This window comes from Eurytemora carolleeae, unplaced genomic scaffold (assembly GCF_000591075.1).
Source record: "Eurytemora carolleeae unplaced genomic scaffold, Eaff_2.0 scaffold207, whole genome shotgun sequence".
Classification (NCBI taxonomy): Eukaryota; Metazoa; Arthropoda; class Copepoda; order Calanoida; family Temoridae; genus Eurytemora; species Eurytemora carolleeae.
Window position 1 is genome coordinate 225,390 of NW_019396121.1, and position 19,133 is coordinate 244,522.

Consider the following 19,133-nt stretch of genomic DNA (forward strand, 5'->3'; position numbering starts at 1 on the left):
CCCCCCCCCCCCTCTCCCAACTGTAAACTGGAAAATTAGACATTTTATTAACAAAGATTTCAGATATCATATCATTAAATACAATAATTTTTAATATCTTGTTGATAAAGAAGAGCTACTTCATTTTAGTTTTCTACATGTAAAATTCCAAATTTTTCAATAAAACTTTTCTAAATATATTTTAAAAGTTAGGGATAAAGTAAACAGATTTCAGTGTCATGAATTCCTAAAATGGGGGAAAATTGTCGATTAACTCGGGGATTGGTTTTAATTTTTCCTATGCGCGGACGACTGTGAATTTTTACAACTTTGTGGGGAATATGTGTATTAAAGGCTTTATTATTAAATTCCTCCGGAAAATAAAAAAAAAACTTTTATTTCAGGAGAGAAACCTTTTTCCTGTGACTGTTGTGAACAAAAGTTTTCTTCAAGTTCTGGTTTAAACGATCACAGGAGAAGATTACATTCAAGCTTTAGGTGATATTTTAGAAGATGGCCGATTATCTCATTTCCTACCATTGGCGGCATGCGTGGGACCGGGTTACATTATTTTTGTTAAAAAAATGAAAATATTTGTTTACAAAAAATTTAGTAAATTTAAATATATGATTTTAGACAAAAAGAGCCAAATGGTTTTTGAAGAGTAGCAGTATATTTTTATGAAAATATATTACCCTGAAATCTCTCTTGGAAAACCTACCAAACCTTAAGCAGAAACAAATCTAATATATTCAAAGAGAAAAAAGGAATTTTATACAATTTTCACAAGACATGCCTTACATTATTCTTATTCTCCTTCAACATCTTTTTAAATAGTCGTCAGTAGTCGCGCGCGTAAATTAACCATTCATGGTTATAGCGATCTACTAAGTTATATATACGGAGAATATATATATCATGCCTCAAGTATTGAGACCGTTCCTACCGCACAAAAGATTTCCTTAAAGCGCAATTGTTTTTAGCTTCAGTTTAAAATGTTAAAATTTGCTCTAACTTGATTGCATTTTGTTTTATATCCGTGTATTTTATTTTAGTTTGGTATTTTGAAACAAATTCGAGTGGTTGAAAAAGCAAAACTTAGCAATTTTAATAAAATTATACATTAGAAAACTTGAATCAGATTTAATCTTGTATCTCACTCAAATATGTCTGACATGAGAAAAGAAATTTGATCTTTTTATTTTTTTCGATATACAGTGGAGGGAAAGATTATAGATATGACAAGAATGTTAAAATATGTAAGTAAGTTAATACTTATTTTACTAAATTCAAGGGGGTGGGGAGAGGTATTCTGAAAATACATACACCTGAAATTTCATTCATTCATTCGTGGAAAAGATCAAACTTGAAAGAACAGCTCTTTGTATCTAAAATAACTTTCTTAACGTGAAACTTGAATCAGTTTTAAAGGTGCATTTGCTTAGAAACACACAAATAAAACATGAATTCAGTAAACAAGAGTTCCCTTCATGTATGTTTTCAGTTTGGGGTAACTTAGGACTAAGAGATTTTGTTGATAATTGTTTTATCTTTGGTGGAAACTTTTGTATTGTATATATTGAGATCAAGGCTTGATCTCGAGCTGTTTGTTTTCTGCTTAATCCACTCCTTTTGGATATCTCTGCTGGATTGCACCAATGAGAGTTCGCTTGTTGATTTCGCGGGCAAAATTTCAAAATTTCTCGGCTTCTAATTGGCGGTTCGGGATTTCGTATACGCCACTTTATCGGTGGAATCTTGCACAATTTCCAGGAAACAAACGAAAGATTAAATTAATCGTGAGATAAATAAAAAGAGAGATCAAGCATTTATCTAGGGATATCCACCACTCAGCTTAGATTAATTTAATTTTTATTCGTTTCCCAGTGAAGTGTAGAAAACGAACAACTAATTAGAAGGCAAGGAATTTTGTGTTAAACCAATGAAAGAACAGAGCTATAGGAACTCTTGTATTGCGGATATCGAGATTAATGCTTGAATCGGATCTTTTGTTAATCTGCAGATTAATTAAATCTTTATTGATATCCTGCATGGTAGTTAATCGACTTAATCTAGTAGGAAAATCTGAATTATAAAAGATTAAGCATATCGATCCTCAAATTAAAATGCCCACTGTGGAGTGTTGATACTCTTGATCCCGTTCCCTTCATCTCAATATCCACTGGGGACACTTCTTCTGCTTAATCCACTCTTTTGGAGATTGCTGGGTTCCGACAATTAGAGTTCTCATTGATTGTAAGCAAAATTTTCCAGCTTCTGATTGGTTGTTCGGCTTATGCAAACGACACTTTCCTTGATATAAAAATAAAGATTATATTAATGTGCTGATTAACAAAAAGAGGAGATCATTGATCTCGATATCCACTATTCTAAAGTTTTCAGTTCAGCTCAGAGAAAACAGGGATATTCAAAATCAAGAGATAAAGCAGATTCTCCGTAAAATATATGGCCGGCAGCTCCGGCCTATCATGGCTCATTATAACTGTTTATTTGTAAGACTCATATCTTTTACTTTCTTAAAATATTCTCAAAGGTTTTGTGTGTCTCATACTTCATATGGAGCAAATAGATTGTCAAGTACTTGACAATGTATTTGATATGGAATAAATATTCTGAAAAAAAAACAAAAATATTTATAAAAAAAAACTTTTTCAGTTTTCCTTTGAAACACCCGGAAACCATATTTTTTTTATTAAAATTACAGGTCGAAACACTTCCACCTTATTGTTCATTTTATTATGGTTTTATTATTTGGATTTGTTTGATGTTTTTTTTTTCCACATTTCTAAGAAGTGCCTTTGTTGTTTTTTGTTAACAAATAAATGCCACGTAGATTAAAAACAAAGAATTTCAAATATTCTCTAAACGATTTTAAATATCTCCTCTAGGCCTCATCCATGCACTGAGTGTGAGAAAGCATTTGCAAGTGCTACTGAGCTGAAGCAACATATGAAAGTTCACTCAGGTGATAAAATTATAGATTCTATTCAATTTAGTTTCAGAAAATAACAAACCAATTTGTTTATTTTCAATGTAAACTTGTGAAATTTTAAAAATTTTACTGTGTTGATCCAATTATTTTATTTTCTTAGAGTTGCTGAGGCTTCTTGTGAATTTGACCGGCTAGACATGGTAGATTAACTGAGAGTGCAGTGTTGAAGAGAAATTATAATTATAATAAAGTACATATAGTTAGCTTTACACCGTTAAAACGTCTTATAGGTCTTAAATGAATTCTAAAAAAATTCTAAAATATTGCAATCTGAGTTCAACTACCATGTCTAGCCGGTCACCCCCTTTACAGTTTTATTTTTCTGTTGAGATGTTCGTGCTTACCAGTGTACAGAGTGTGGAACTAGAATGAAATCTTTGGATAGTTTAAATAGACATATTAGATCCCACTCCGGTATTCAGCCTTACAGGTAGGTGGGTGGGTGGGNCTGTCCCGTTTTTTCATCTATAGTCTGTTGTAACAGTACTGTACAACACTCTAGTTGCCTATTTGATGTACTGTCCCGTTTTTTCATCTAGAGTCTGTTGTAATAGTACTGTACAACACTCTAGTTGCCTATTTGATATACTGTCCCGTTTGTTCATCTATATAGTCTGTCGTAACAGTACTGTACAACACTCTAGTTGAAATTAATCTCACAAGAAGGAGACGATACATTTGATGTACTGTCCCGTTTTTTCATCTAGAATCTGTTGTAACAGTACTGTACATCACTCTAGTTGCCTAAAAGTTGGTCCGGTGCTTGCAGAAATTTTTATTCTTCTCAATCAAGGATGAGAGCTCTTTTATATTTTTATCCCTAGTCGTCTTTATTTCATTATTCTTGAAATAAAAGTTTTATATGTGCTTTTATGGTTAGTACTCATAAAAACACTTTTTATGTTGAAGTTGTCTCTTTGAAACAATTGCTATCTTCAGAGATAGGAGATACACAATAAAAAGTTCATTTTTCTTTTTACACTCCAAAAAAGGTTTTCTTAATGTGGAAATTTTTTGTATCAAGGCTTGAAAAAAATCCAAAAGCTTGATCATACGTTTGTTACGCTCTGATTAAAATCTGTCAGCTATTTATATCATTCTATTTTCAACTTGGTAAAAATAAATACTATTTAAACCAGCCCCCGGAGAATTTATGTCCGATAGTCTTTCTTTTTAAGTCAATTTTGTAGATACAAATTTTTAAGTACTTCTTACAATTGTCATTCTTCACTAAAATAAATTCATAAATAACGATATTGGATTTTAAAAGTTTATTACTGCAATAAATGTTGCTCAAAAACAATATATTTAATTCTTTCTAAATGATATGGAGATATAACTTTAACTTCATCATCATCATGCTATCTTCAACGAAGTTTGTTTTAAAACAGATTTTTTAAAAAAGAATTTCTAATTTTGTTTTGTCTTCCATTTTCTAGATTAGAAAATAACTACTATATTAACTTTATCGATCAATCTTAAAGATTCAAACTTTAAAGTTTAATGACAGATCACATTTGGGATATTTTATACGTGGTTTTAAGAAAGACAATGATAAAGTTGAAGGGTTGTAGAATCTGGTCTAAAAACAAATTCATTTAACACAAAAATTGTAAATGTTACCTTTTCTGATAATAATATTTTGATGTTATAGCGTTGTTTATAAAATATCATCACGTGATATTCCTGAGCAGTGGTTTCTAAACCACTTCTTAATCCAACTAGGTGGCTCCTTGGGGGGGAATCTAACCATAGTTGGGAAATTAATATTCTTCATGAATATATTAATATTAAGAAGATGCAAACTTTTACTCTTAAATTCAGCCGGGATGGATTAGTTTTAAGTTGACGGCGGAGAAAACCTGATTTTACATTAACAAAATCGGAGAAGTCATTTTAGAACTTTATACAATAGAAGCTTGTTTCTTATCCAGACAACGACTGAGTACTGAGTAGGCTTATTTAAACGTAATTATTATGGGCGAAGCAAGCTTGAAGTTTATCTATATATTCGCGGCGGATAATTTTATCTTTATAACGGTTGAGGACGGGTGAGTTAGTTTGATTTAATCTAAAAAAGGACGTAACTTGAATTAGATAAAGAATGGGCGGATGATGCTTGGATTTATATTGAGATTGGCAAAAGAAGCTTGATTATTTATCTTGAGAACGGCCTAAGACTCCTGATTTCGAAAATGAATCAATTCAAAAACAGAAAAATCATTAATTTAAGCCTCGTCTGCAGCTAAACCTTTTCCGACTCTGTGGCTTTGCGGTTCCTTTCGAATGCCCTAAAATTTGCTAAAATGATCTAATATAAATTATGAATAAACCAGTTTCATTTTGAACCTCATCAGCCAGGATAAGGATAAGCAGTAAGCATGTGTGTAGCAGAGCTAGCTAGCAGGTTTAGGGTAATTTAGGAGAGTTTTTTTTATCAAATTTACATATTTTGAAAATATAACCCTTTTTCAATCCCCTGGATATATTATGGTATATTGCCGTCCCTAATTGAGACAGTTAAGAAATGGCCGTATATATGTCTTAGGTCAACGTGGGTATGGATTAAAGATTACTTTGTGCTTTTATTATTTAATTGAAAATAAAAGTATTGAATTTCGAGGGAAAATATCAAGTCGACGGTTTCCGACTAAACTTCATTCATTTCCGTTGAAATATTGTCCGTAATATTGACATTACCGGGACTGAACGCTTAATTTAAAGTGGCCCCTTAAAACCTAAATCTGATCAAAATTGTGGAAGAAACCGTCGTTTTCCTGACTCAAAAAGTGATTAATTCCGATAATTTTTTCAATTGCTTCTTATATGCAAGAAATGCTTAAGTCACTTTTGCAGAGAATGAGAAACTGCAAATGAAAATAAACAGTTTAAAGAAACTTAAACATGACTATGTCTAATTCATACTTGGTCAAGGTGGAAGGATAGTTTCCTTGTCGGATATTATTAGTCTTTATTTAAGTTGTGATAAATGTGCAGCCAGGTTCTCCTGTTCCTCGCATCTATCAAGGCATAAAGTAAGGGAAAAGAATAATTTAATAATTTGTTTAAACTAAAGAAACCATGAGATTTTGCCACGAACTCAAATATTCTAATCTCCATTTCTTTGCAGTCTGTGTAAACCTTTAATATTATACAAACTTAGATTGTTTGATATAAGAAAATTTAATGATTGAAATATATATGGTCTACGACATTGGGTTAACAAGATATAAGTATTAGAAAATCGGAATTTGTAGCAAAGACTCAGTTCCTTAACGTCTTTCTGACTTTTTATTATTTTAGTGTATTAACAATGAACTAAACTTTTAAACTTTAAAGACCTTTCTGTAGGTTTATATTTTTTTAAATAAATAAAGTTTAACATCCTAAATATTTTAATCTATTTCAGGCAGTTCATGAAAATATTAAGCCTTTCTTCTGTGATCTTTGTGATAAATCATTTGCACAGAACGACAACTTAAAGCATCACATTAAAACCGTGCACAAGAAGATAAAAGAACACTCTTGTGATGTATGCTCCAGTAAGTTTAGCAGAAAGAGACACCTGATGGACCATATGAGATGTATTCACAAGATAGGGAAGCTTCTAGAATATCCTTGTGATAAATGTGATCGAATATTCTCTAGGAATCACCATTATTAAACAACTTTATGCAAAAAAAAATATTGCCGCCAAGTTACATTTTTTAGCAATATCTGTGTTTTTGGCTTTCAAAAGCTTCCTTGCAAAATTTGGTATATTTTAAAGTTGCATTTTCTTAAGATTAATAAAAAATTATTTTTAAATTAATCCTCGCGAACGATAGGTTTTGCTTCGTTTAAACTTGATTTCTTCTGTTAAAGTGCACATTTAACAGTTTTTAAGAAAAAGCAAACTTAAAATTTTAAATTATGTTCTAGTTACACCTCGTTCTTGAAAGTAATATCTACATATTTTATAATGAATTTTTTATAATCAATTTCATAATGAACGTGCTGTAAAGTAATCATCGTGCTATACAGCTAAATTAGTTGTACATTAAAGCACGTGTGCTATAAAGCTTTTTTTGGAAGTATCAATTGAAATGAAAATGAAATTGAAATCAACTTTGTATTTTGACTTCTGCTTTGTTTCAAAGCTTATTTGATGTAAAAGAGACATTGAAATAAGACAAGTCCACAAACGTTTCATAAATTTACATTAACACTATTCTTTTGGCACGACGTGCTATAAAGTTTTTGGACTTAAATTTGTTCTATATCTCGAAGGTTCTCGCCTTTTTAGATAATTTGTTGTCCATCGCTGAAGCTCGGGACAAAATGGAATCTAAAAAGGATTGAACCTTCTCGATAAAAGAAAATTTCTGTCCAAAAACCAAAATAACAGTGTTATAAATAGTTAATTTTTTTAAACAGATAGAATGGAACGTCTAACACTGCCTGAAAGCTCTTATGTTGGATACCCTTAATCACATTCGCTTAACCTCAATATCCATTGTGGACACTTTTGATTTTCTGCTTAATCCTCTCTTTTGGATATCCCTGTTGGGTTCCGACCAATGAGAGCTTTCTTATTAATTGTCCGCAAAATTTCCCGGCTTCTGATTAGCTGTTCAGTTTCTGGAAACGACACTATGATTGGTCGAATTTTAGATCAACAATTGAGATCAAGCATTGATCTCAATATCCACAATACAAGAGTTTTTAGCTCTGGAGTATTTATTTATTATTTAAATGGTTAGATTGGGAGCGAGGAACCGACACTATAGAATGGTTCACCTCAAGCAACTCAAGTATGCTTGCACTTCATGTAATCAAAGGTTCGGATGCTTAACTGAACTCAAGAGACATTCTCAGTCCCTGAAGCATATTAAGAATTCAGAAAACAGAATAAAGGTGGAGGGAGAGGGGGATGAGGAGGATGAGGAGGTGAAGGGGGAGGAGGAGTTGCAGGATCATTATTTAATAGATGATGAGATATCTATTGATGAAGATTCAGAGGATGAAGAGATAATATTATCCGATGAGGATCTGATATAAAAATAAAAATCCTTTTTTGAATTAATTCCTTTTTAAATTGTGTAACGCTAGAAATAAACCAAAAATAAAAATTTTATTATTAATTTCGTTTAAAAAATTATATTATTATCATTATTTTAATTTTTTTATGTTGTAGAATATGTATTATATCATATCTGTTCGGTTTCATAGTAGTAAACCTATCGTGTAAGAATTCCCATTATTACACGGTTCAGGAGGAACAATTTTAATATTGTTCGCTTCCTTGCGTTTAGGAATGCTTATTATTACACTGTAGGTGTAGTATTTTCATTATTTAACGCTCAGACCGTGTAAGAATTTTATTATTTAACGCGCAGACCGTGTAAGAATGGAAATTATTACACGGTCGGAGCGTGAAAGAATGCAAATTCTTACACGCTCCAAGCGTTAAAGAATGAAAATTATTTCACTAGTTGAAGAATATTCATTCTTACACGGTTATTAAATATTATGAATATTTAATAAATTTTACATTAAAAAGCGTTGGATAAACAAATTCTATATAAAAAAGCATCCTCACTTACCTTTTTTATTTATTTCAAACATGCTCACTTACCTTTTCATGCTCACTTACCTTTTTATTGTTTAAAACTATGAAATAATGAAGTTCAGGATAGTCCATTTTAATCTTAAATGACATGACAAAACTATCAAAATAAAAAAAATTAGTTCTTGAAGCGAAAACCAGACTAAAAATTAACAAACTAAAAAATCTTTGTCAAATCATTTCTTGATTAGGATTCTAGTCTACTGTAGAACCCATTTTTCTTTCTTCTTTTTAGAAGGCTTTTGGTCTTTAACTGCAGCAGGCTTACTCCAATCAACTTTGCTCTGTTGTCTTAATTTAAACCAGGACTGAAGCAGAAAATCAATTATTTTTTAAATTTAGCCAGAATTGTACAACATAAATGTAATAATTAATAAAGTTTGAATTTCTCCTTGATTGTAAAAGCAATGGATTTACAGAACAATTGACTGACTGTCTTTATAAATTACCTGTTCTTGGATTGGTGCGAAATTCTTTCCTGACTTTCCTCCCATTAAGGACTGAGTCAACTCTTCCTGTTCAGCAAATTTAGATTTTTCTTCAGAATGAATTTTTTACTTCTTTACTTCTTTTTAGATTTTTCTTCAGAATGAATTTGACTTGGTCGACTTTGTTGTTTGGTCTTGCCTGGGACATCAGTTGATTTAGATGGTTGATTTTCAGTATTATCTGCAGACTTGGAAAATATAACTTCCACTTCGAGATCTTCTGTTACTGAATTCTTCCTCTGCTTAGATAGAACTGAACTAGTGATAGTTGAACTTGCTCTTTTCGACTGCTGGTTTGTTTATCTCATTCATATGATTAGGCAACGATTCTTTAAGAATATGTCTTGTAGGGGCCTGGAATAATGGAGCCGCCACAGAGTTCTGGTAGAGGAGCAATGGGTTATTATCCAAAAAGTATGGATTTTGTTTGACAAGATCCCTCACTGTAGCAGGAGTGCTGTAATAAGCAGGATTATTCAACTCACCAGGAATGAGAGTGCTGAACCCATTATTAGAAACTAGGTTACTGTAGGCAACGCTGCTGGAAGCGGGGTTAAACACTGTATTAAAATCAGGATTGTAAATAGGAACCAACCCATTACTAGAGACGGGATTAAATGAGCTTGCCCAAAAAGGGTTTAGGACATGACCGAATCCAGTGTTAGGGAGATGATTTAGTCCATTGCGCAAAAGATAATTGAAGCTGGTGTTCTGAGGATGATTAAATTCCACGCTCAGTACAGGGTTAAAACCTGAGTTGTATAAATTGCTTAACTCACAATTTCGTGCCGAACTATAAACATGGTCGTAACCCGGGACAATTCCAGTAGCTGAGGATTTTGTGGATTGCTGATCGTTTCTCTTCTTGGCTGCTAATTCTTCTACATGTTTCTGTGACTCCTCTATCAACAATTCATCTTCGCTGGATGAGAATACAGGAGAGAGAGATTTAAAAGGTTCAGGAACTTTTTTCTTTTTGACTGCCATTTGTTTATCATACTGCTGTGAAACCTTGATGAGAACTTCATCTTCACTGGATAAGAACTCTACGCTTGTATCAAAGTTTACAACTACTATATCTTCAATGTCAAAGTTAGAAACAACGTCGTCATCTTTAACACCAGGAACAAAATATTTGATTTCCGAGAATTTATTGGACTTCTGAAGAGGCAGATTTGCATAAACTATGATTTTATGATGTTTTAATCAATATTCAAAAAATTTTTATCTCAATAAAATTTCTTAATGTTGAATTTTAATCTTAATAGCAAAGTCAATGGTTAAAATTTTAAACATCATTCCTTCAACTTTGCTCATATTTCCCCGACCTAGCTGAGCTGCATAGCCTATAGTTGAAGCCATATTAATCTTATCTCCAGCATCCAGGGTGTGATCATAAGATTTTATCAAACTCTCAATACATTTATGACCTGTTAGTTTCATTATTTGCTCAGTGGCAACACCAGCTCTTCGAAGAGCGTGAATAGCTATACATCTCACTAAAACAAATTTAATTATTTAGACCCTTGTCTTTTCACAGTTTAAAAAAAAAACTGTTTTTCTTTTGCATTGAAAGTACTAACTTTCTTGTTATTTATAAGTTTAGGTCTACATGAATTTAATTCCTTGATGGTTCGTTTGTCGTTCTGCTCCTACTGCTGTACATAACTCCGGAAGCATGTTTCTTACAGTATTAATTCCAACCTTCTTCTTAGCTTCATAGAAAACTTTACACTCTGGATCCATAAAGTTAAAGGTTTTAGACAGAACCTTTGGCTGATTAAACAGGTATGCTGTTCCAGACTCTGGAGTAGGCAGATATGAGAGATATCTTTCATAGAGAGCACCAGGATTAAAGTATTCATTAATCTGGATATACGGAATGAACCCTGAATTATCCACCTCTCCCTGTCCAACTTTATGATTTTTATCTTTTTCAAACGTTACCTAAATTTTAATAATTCATCTTTTTAATTTAAAAAAATGGGAAGATTTGTTTGTTTTCTCTTTTAATTCAAAAGTTTTTTAATCAATTGGGATTTAAATGGATTAATGAATTTCCTTTTTCCAGTAGGATATTTGTCTATTTTCATCATCCTTTTTCACAAAGTGTTCAACCTTCAACTTGTCGATGTTCTCCACACCACGACGAATATCAAAGAACGTAACAATCAGCTAAAAATATTTAGAATTTTATTCTATGTATTAAATTATAACAGATGTTTACATTCTTAAAAATAGAATTTTCATTCACCTGTGCACCCCACTGGGCTAGATGATGGAGTTTGTTGTGATAAACTGGATTGATTTCAGCCAAATGCTCAGCCACAACCTTCTTGTTCTCCCTATTACTTAGCACCATATCCACATGATAAATAAGTTTGTATATTTTATCAATTGTATCTGCCGGTATTTCTGAATGGTGAGTGGTATGAGATAGTCCTAAAGAAGATGTAGAATTAATAACGTAAAAATATAAAGATTTGTTTTATTTTGAATAAATAAATTGTTAAATATATATGGAGTTTATAAAACTAACCTTCCTCTGCCAACTGCTCCCTAAACGCTTTCATCTTCTTCTTGATATTTGGGAACTTGCAAGCATCATCCAAATCAATCTTATGCCTATTTATTTAAATATTGATTAAACATGAGTCAACCGAACTAACTAATTTTGTAGCAAAAGAAAAAAATTCTAGCATAATATTGATAATAAATATACATACTTCATTTTCAGACACATCTTCAGTTGAGAAAAATGCTTCAGTGCGGTATTCAATTTTGGCCGGCCTACTTTCTCATTTCTAACAAACTTCCCCTAAATTAAATTAAATACAGTATTCAAATATTGGTTGTACAATGTACATTCTATATAATAAAGGAAGACTTTCATATATATGCCGGATCCAGTGGGCTGAAATGTTTTTGTGGACACTCATGGGTGACAGGGGGGGGGGTGTTATATAACGTATAACATTCATCTTATAAAACAAACCTTAGGAGTAACACGCATTGTGAAAAAGAAAGTCCAAACGAATCTTTCTAAATCTGTATCATCATAGAGAGAAATATCTCTGTTCTCCTTAGTTTGATCTGAAACCCAGGATATGAACTGTTTGTAAATTATCTCTCGATCCCGTTCTGTCGCTTTAGCTAATCCACCCCCACTCTCTATCTTCTCCTCGTCTAAAACACTTAACGGCACATTTCTTGGCATGCTATATCTGAATATAGTAATTATTGGAAATGACAATCTAGCTACAAACGTGCATTAAAATATAGAAACCAAAACTAACAAAACTAACTAAACAATCACACCACATGCAATATGTAACGTTAAATCAAATGAAAAATCAAATTTAATTATAAGTATTTTGAAAACAAGATTCCTCATTTAAGCATTGTAATTTTTGAAAAAGGACAGAGACAATCAAGAAAGAGGTTAAACTTAAATACGAAAACTTGTTCACAACGCTTTTTATTGTCAGTTCTTCCAACTTGAAATATTCATAAATCACCTGAAAAAAAAAACAATTAGTTAAATTCAATAGGGTATGTGCTCATGAAACCTCACAATTATGATATAATATTAATCTTATGAGGAAAAAAATGTAATAATGGAATTCTTAAACTCGATGAAATAATCTTGATACATTCTTTAACTCAGGCCTGCGGCCTTCGTTAAAGAATGTATCAAGATTATTTCATCTCGTTTAAGAATTTCCATTATTACATTTTTTTTCCTCATAAGATTATCATATTATGTAAGAACTACACTATAGTAGTACATACTAAAAGGAAAAATAAATAGAATGAAAAAGTTCAACAATGTTTGAAAGTTTAATGCAAAATCCTGTAAAACTTGCCAGAAATAAGAAGTTGTTTCCAAACTCGAAATTAACAATAAATAAATATTTAAAATAATTAAAATTTTAACTCTTTATAAAACTTATTTAGTTTTCAAATTAATATTTGATCTGGTTTCAACAGTTTAACTTTTAAACTATCTAGAAATAAATTCTTTAGAAATCGGAAAGGAGATGAAGATATTAAAAATAATGCAAGTAATGCAGAAACGGATCGCTGTGACTGGAAATAAATAAAAAGTTCTTTAAGGTTGAGAGATCACAAGCAAACATACACAGAATAAGTCAGGAAAAGTGATGCAAACTTTGTTTTATTATTATTATTGATGCAACAAAAATCATAAAAAAACCTACGATTTTTTATATAAAGCAAATAACATTTTGACTAATAATTCGGAATTCGAAGTTTATAAATTTATTTAGTTGTTGAGTAGTCAACCGTGACAGGGTGAAAGTATTTCTAATCATTTCATTTCAATTTCTAAGTGCTCTCAATTTGGATAAATTTAAATCTTTGCTTCTTTAATGTTTTCCTCGAGATTTTAGTTATGCTTTTAGTATAAATATTAACAGTGATTTAGAGTAGGTTAAAAGGTTAGTAAGAAACTTTCTGCGTAGGGGCGTTCGGTTTTTTTATTTTGTTCGTTCATCGTTTGTGAACGACCCATTTCGATTTGTTTTCAATCGTTTAAAAAAAAAATTTTGTTCATTTTAAAAATCGTTCTTCTTACAGTAAAAACAAATATCGTGTTTTCGAAAAAATCGTTTTTTCTGTAAAAAGCGATCGTTAATAAATATTTTTATTTTAAATTGTTAGTTTTTAAAAAAAAACTTATGTTTTTCATATCTCTGAACGATCCAAGTTGTTAGTTTTTGTCTTGGTGAAACTCGAAATATCCTCATAATACATAAAATTTTTTGCACTAAAAAAATTTCTGTTTTATAATAAAATAAGCAAGTTGTAAAGGAAAAATTTATTTAATTCGAATGCAGCAATATCATTTTTTATTCTTAGACTTTTAGGTTCTAATAAATGCATTCAAACATAGTTGTATATTTAAACATTAACATGAATCATTAAACTTTGCACAAGGATTATAATATAATTATAAACAATACATATATAGTTATATTTTAAATAAATTTACAACAATTTGACAAACAATATTGACACTCGTATTAGAGCTGCCTTCAGCTGTTTTTGTTGATTTTTTTTTGTATTTTTATGAACTGTAAACTTTGCACAATGATTAAAATTATAAACAACAAATATATATATATATATGTTTTATATACATTTATAACAATTAACATTTGACAAACAATATTTACACTCGTAGAGCAGTCTTCAGTCGCTATAAAGATTTTTAGATTTTAAGTAAACCAACCTAGAGGAAACGAGCCTAAACGTTGTCTGACCTAACAAACTTATCAATACCTCCCTTTGTAAGACCTTGAAGCTGTATTAAACCAGCATGCCAATGCATGGTCTGTTTACGAGTAGCTCAGGCACATCTTCTCTAGTTTGGTTGACAAGGTACCATTACATTCAGGTCTCAGGTTTTAACGTTTTGTAATGTTGTAAGTTAAAAGAGTTAAGGTATTATACCCATTACCAGCTAATGAGAGTTTGGGTAATGAGCACGTTTTTCAGCTGTTCAGAGACTGTTAAAGATATTTTATCAGTTTACAGAGCATGTTCTGATATTATGTTAGTTTAAAGAGCATTTTCTGATATTTATCAGTTAAAGAGCATGTTCAGATAGTATGTCAGTTTAAAGAGCATTATCTGATATTTTGTCAGTTTAAAGAGCATGTTCTTATATTATGCCAGCTTAAAGAGGTTTTTATATTATGTCAGTTTAAAGAGCATGTTCTTATATTATTTCAGTTTAAAGAGAATATTCTAATATTGTATTAGTTTAAAGAGCATGTGCGGATATCCTATTATTTTAAAAACCATGTTCTGACATTATATTAGTTTAAAAAGCATATTCTGATTGTTTAAAGAGCATGTTCTGATATTCTATCTGAATCTAAAGCTAAAGTTGTCTCTGCTTGCCAGTTTCTTCTAATTATCAACTTCAATCTCACAGAACCAACATCCTAGACAATTAAAACATAAATATCTTGTTCATAGCAATTTTACAAATAAAAATAAAATCGATTTTATTTTGGACAAAACTCAATTCCGTTATAAAAATGTAAATTCAGGATAGATACAGAGTTGATGGTACTAAAACCCCTTGGCTAACCTGGACAATAAGGGAGATCGATTTTGAAGAAAAACTTGAAATTTCAATTGTTTAGCCGGATTTGTGTGGAGCACGGAAATTTCAAAAATACTTATTTTTCATTTTGGTGAAGTCAATTTAGAAGGACAAATTAGATTTTTAAGGGATGGCAGCCCCCCCTCCTGAGTACGCCACTGTCTCTATCCCTCTCTCCGCCCTCAACCTGGACTGATCTAATGCTCCTACTCTTATCTTCCTAGAAAATTTTGACTAGCCGAGGGGTAACAATGCTCCCTGAAGATATTAATAGACCTTGTCTTGTTACCAGTCCAACATGAGATCTATAAATATTCAGGAAGCAACCTCCTCCTCGCAAATATGAATGCATAATGTGACCAAAATGAGTAAATGTAAACTTAAATATAAATCTAAAATAAAAATAAAAGCTTGATTAGATATACCTAAAGATTTAAATTTTTATTTTTAGAAAAAGTAAAATTGTTTCTATAGGTTTTCTGAATCCTAAATATAATATATTCAAATTTTATATCTCCTGTCTTTTATCAAATATTTTCACTGCTCTTAGTTATTAATTTCATTCTCTTTCCATAGAGCTAGGTATAGTACAAACTAGGACCCGGCTCGAAAATTCAAATGTACTGCGGCTGCCCGTGGGATATTAATCTAAGGATCATTTTAGCGTTTTCATAAGTCTTTTAAAGTTTTAAATTTGAAAATAAAAGACAAAAATAAGAACAACTAAAAAATTTAAAAAAAGATACATTTTACACACATTTGTAAATCTTTAACGTTTATATTGAGAAGTTTTAGCAGGAGAGCTTTTTGCAATAAGAAGAAATTATTAATGTCGAGTAAAAGGAATTGAGTCTTTGCCACAAACTCAAATTTTCTAATAACTTTATCTTTGCAACCTAATGGTGCAATCCTTTGATATTGCAAGCTGAGATTATTTTATCTACGGATTTCATAGTTTGAAATATCTAAGGTCTACGAAATTCGGTTGCAAAGATATAGGGATTAGAAAATCATAGTTTGTGGAAAAAATTTATTTTCTTTATTTAACATATCGTGTACGGAACAGATAAAAACCTTAATTTCCTTTGTATTTAATATTAATCATATGCTTTGCTATTATCTGGATTGTATTCCGGATTTTTATCGACTTTTCTGAGAAACCATGAGCATAAAAGCATAAAACAAAAAATTGGTTTTTGATTTAATGAAATATTTAAATATTTTCGTTTCTGTAGAACATTTGCTGGATGCACTGAAAAATAAAATCGTTTTCAAATTATTAAGAGCACTAATTTTACGAGACCTATAAAAGATGTAAACAAAAGTAATTTGCACAAAATACAAAAAAGAACGCAGTGCGTGTAAAATATTAATTGAGATTAGTTTAGAGTACAATATAAATATACAAGCAACCTTCAGCTTGCTAAATATCTGGGATTTGCATGCAATATCTGGGATTTGCAAGCAATATCCCAATTTGCACAACTATGAATTATTTATCATTATGTTTTTTGTCTTTTCAATTAGACTTAGGATTTTTTTTTATTAGGTTTAGGACTTTGGATATAAAATTATAAATTAAATTTGGGCTTAGCATCATGTTAGGCGAACTTTTAAGGAATGTTTTTTTTCAGATTTTATGTTATTTCCATCCCAATCAAAGATAAAATTATCACCTTTTGGTCAAACTTTAGAATAAGATTTTTATTTTGTACACACAAATATATTCTTATAAAATTATCACGTCCATCCCCCCTCTCTATTTTTTAATTGCTTTATTCCCAGTTCTCTGGACTGATATTGTTGTTTTTACCACCTTAATAATTAATACTTTAATTATCCGTGCGAGGTTGATAATTTATAATTCATATCTTTGCAAAAAAATTTAATTAACTAATTCTCGTTAACGAACTTATTAGGCTGTAAAGCAATTCTGAAACTTAGTATTCCCGATTAAAGAGAATTTCAGCTCATAAACCCTTCTCTTTAATCGCGCTGCTGAATTTGATTTTAATTCGACATAGATCGCTACCTAATTTACTCTTATCTGATAATTCAATAATAAGAAATTCATATGAAATATTGTTTAAAACTGAAACTATTATAAATGCTTTTTAAGCTGCATTGATTAGAATATAAGTTATAATGCGTCGATTAATCATACTTCTACTTAATCTAATCGATTAGTTGACCTACCCTGCTGTTGGGTATGATTGTGGTTGAGGTTTGAGCAGAAATCCAGGTTGGTACCTGGATACTACCAGGATCAGGACCCTGAGTACAAAACGTCTTCACAAATGCCTGAAAAAATAGATTTTTAAAAGATAAAAGAAAAGTTAAGGGATTTCGAATTAAAAAGAGAAGGCATAATAAATAAACTTATAAAGATTATAGTAGGAACATGGAAAAGGCTAAAAGCAAAGGCCTAGATAAAAAAACAAACAATTTAATTCAAAATCAAGATATTCAAAAGTTCACAATACATTTAAGACCAAGACTTTGTCTAAATATAGATTAGATGGAAAAGTGTAATCTATACGAGACATTGCTAGACAAGACAAGATCAAGGCATAACAATATAAAACAAGACGATGAAGACAGGAGACAGACGATGAAAAGACAGGTTAAACCAAGAAAATACAGGACACGGCTAGAAATGACAGGACACGACAAGAAAAGACAGGACAGGATTAGAAAGGAGACGGCTAGACAAGACAGGACACGACTAGACAAGACAGGACACGACAGGACATGACTAGAGAAGACAGGACAAGACTAGACAAGGAAAGAGACGACTAGAAAAGACAGGAGACAACTAAACCAGAAAGGAGACGACTAGACAAGAAAGAATAACCAGACTCATTACCTGACTTTTAAAAGTCCAATAAACGTAAATCACAGAAATTGTGCAGTGTAAACAGACCCAATTCATTTAATAAGTGTTTTAAAACTTACTAGGGAAACTAATTGCATTGTAACAACATCAAATACACTTCAGTATTGCTTTAGTGTCGTCCTTCATTCTACAGTTTTCTGCTAATCACTGTAGGACGAGACTAGTCAAGACGAGATAAGACAAGACATAATAGGACTATTCATACACCATGACGAAACAATATAATGATTACCTTTCTATATTTCACATTCATGATATGGTAAAGTATTGGATTGAGAGTACATGAGAGGAAATACAAACACCCGGATAAATAGAACAGATATTCATTCACAGTCCGGAACGATTCACTCTCCTGTAAAAAATCTGATCTTTAAATGTTGTTTAAAGAGACCTTTCATCTAAAGAGTCCGATTCAAAAAATGCACAATGCTGCCCTTTGAAAATGATATATTTGAGAAACAACTAAAAATACTGTATCGTCGTTTTCTAAAAAAAAATATCAAATTCTAATAACTTCCTGCATTCCTATCAGGCATAATGAGCAAGTCTATTTAGATGAGAAACCAGAATGGAAAAAAGAAACATAAGCTGATCTGAAAGCTAAATTGTATTGGATAAATGGATGTTCCCCTGTATCCCCTGACGACACTTTGATTTTCTGCTTAATCCTTTCCTTTCGATATATCTGCTGTCTTCGAACCAATGAAAGTTTTCTCATTGATTGAGCGCCATAATTTTGAAATTTCTCGGCTTCTGGTTGGCTGTTCGGTTTCTATAATCGACACCTGATTACAGTTAAGACAATTTCCCAGATATTAACTGGGAATAAAATTAAACTTCAGATTGTTAAAAAGAGGAGATCAAGAATTAATCGGGATATCCACATTTCTTAAGGAAAAATAAGAATATCCTCCATGGTTAAAGGGTCCTATTGTAAATAGGACTTGCTATTCTATATATTGAATTAAAGAAAACTGTGGCGGAACCTTTTCCCTATAAACCTGGCGGTAAAG

The 19,133-nt window shown here is 31.3% G+C and overlaps 3 protein-coding genes across 4 annotated transcripts in view; 1 reads left to right on the plus strand and 2 right to left on the minus strand.

Moving 5' to 3' along the window:
• The window catches only part of LOC111695546 (zinc finger protein 771), an 11,424-nt gene extending 3,328 nt beyond the window's left edge, over positions 1 to 8,096 (plus strand). For both annotated transcript variants that reach the window (XM_023464913.1, XM_023464912.1), the window contains 6 exons: positions 384 to 477; positions 2,889 to 2,965; positions 3,323 to 3,422; positions 5,973 to 6,027; positions 6,402 to 6,640; positions 7,735 to 8,096. In XM_023464913.1, the coding sequence (XP_023320681.1) occupies positions 384 to 477; positions 2,889 to 2,965; positions 3,323 to 3,422; positions 5,973 to 6,027; positions 6,402 to 6,640; positions 7,735 to 8,032 (863 nt within the window). In that variant the 3' untranslated portion in view covers positions 8,033 to 8,096. The remainder of the gene's footprint in view (positions 1 to 383; positions 478 to 2,888; positions 2,966 to 3,322; positions 3,423 to 5,972; positions 6,028 to 6,401; positions 6,641 to 7,734) is intronic.
• A 2,543-nt stretch (positions 8,097 to 10,639) lies between these two features.
• Positions 10,640 to 12,595, minus strand: LOC111695547 (uncharacterized). Its single transcript, XM_023464914.1, has 4 exons — positions 12,084 to 12,595; positions 11,815 to 11,906; positions 11,628 to 11,713; positions 10,640 to 11,530 (listed from the first exon to the last, which is right to left on the minus strand). Exons 1-4 carry the CDS (start codon positions 12,303 to 12,305, stop codon positions 11,274 to 11,276), a joined length of 657 nt encoding a protein of 218 aa, XP_023320682.1. The 5' UTR covers positions 12,306 to 12,595; the 3' UTR covers positions 10,640 to 11,273.
• A 1,436-nt stretch (positions 12,596 to 14,031) lies between these two features.
• The window catches only part of LOC111695545 (neuropeptides capa receptor), a 34,645-nt gene continuing 29,543 nt past the window's right edge, over positions 14,032 to 19,133 (minus strand). Inside the window, exons 13-15 of the mRNA XM_023464911.1 lie at positions 18,353 to 18,472; positions 17,421 to 17,525; positions 14,032 to 15,060 (exon numbers count right to left, since the gene is read on the minus strand). Of these exons, the coding sequence (XP_023320679.1) occupies positions 14,959 to 15,060; positions 17,421 to 17,525; positions 18,353 to 18,472 (327 nt within the window). The 3' untranslated portion in view covers positions 14,032 to 14,958. The remainder of the gene's footprint in view (positions 15,061 to 17,420; positions 17,526 to 18,352; positions 18,473 to 19,133) is intronic.

Bases quoted from the DNA above. Each gene is read 5' to 3' on its own strand.
- LOC111695547 (XM_023464914.1), bottom strand. From the start codon at position 12,305: ATGCCAAGAAATGTGCCGTTAAGTGTTTTAGACGAGGAGAAGATAGAG. The intron at 11,907-12,083 runs GTTTGTTTTATA...AATTTAATTTAG, and splicing joins CAATGCGTGTTACTCCTAAG to GGGAAGTTTGTTAGAAATGA. The intron at 11,714-11,814 runs GTATGTATATTT...TTAAATAAATAG, and splicing joins AAGATGTGTCTGAAAATGAA to GCATAAGATTGATTTGGATG.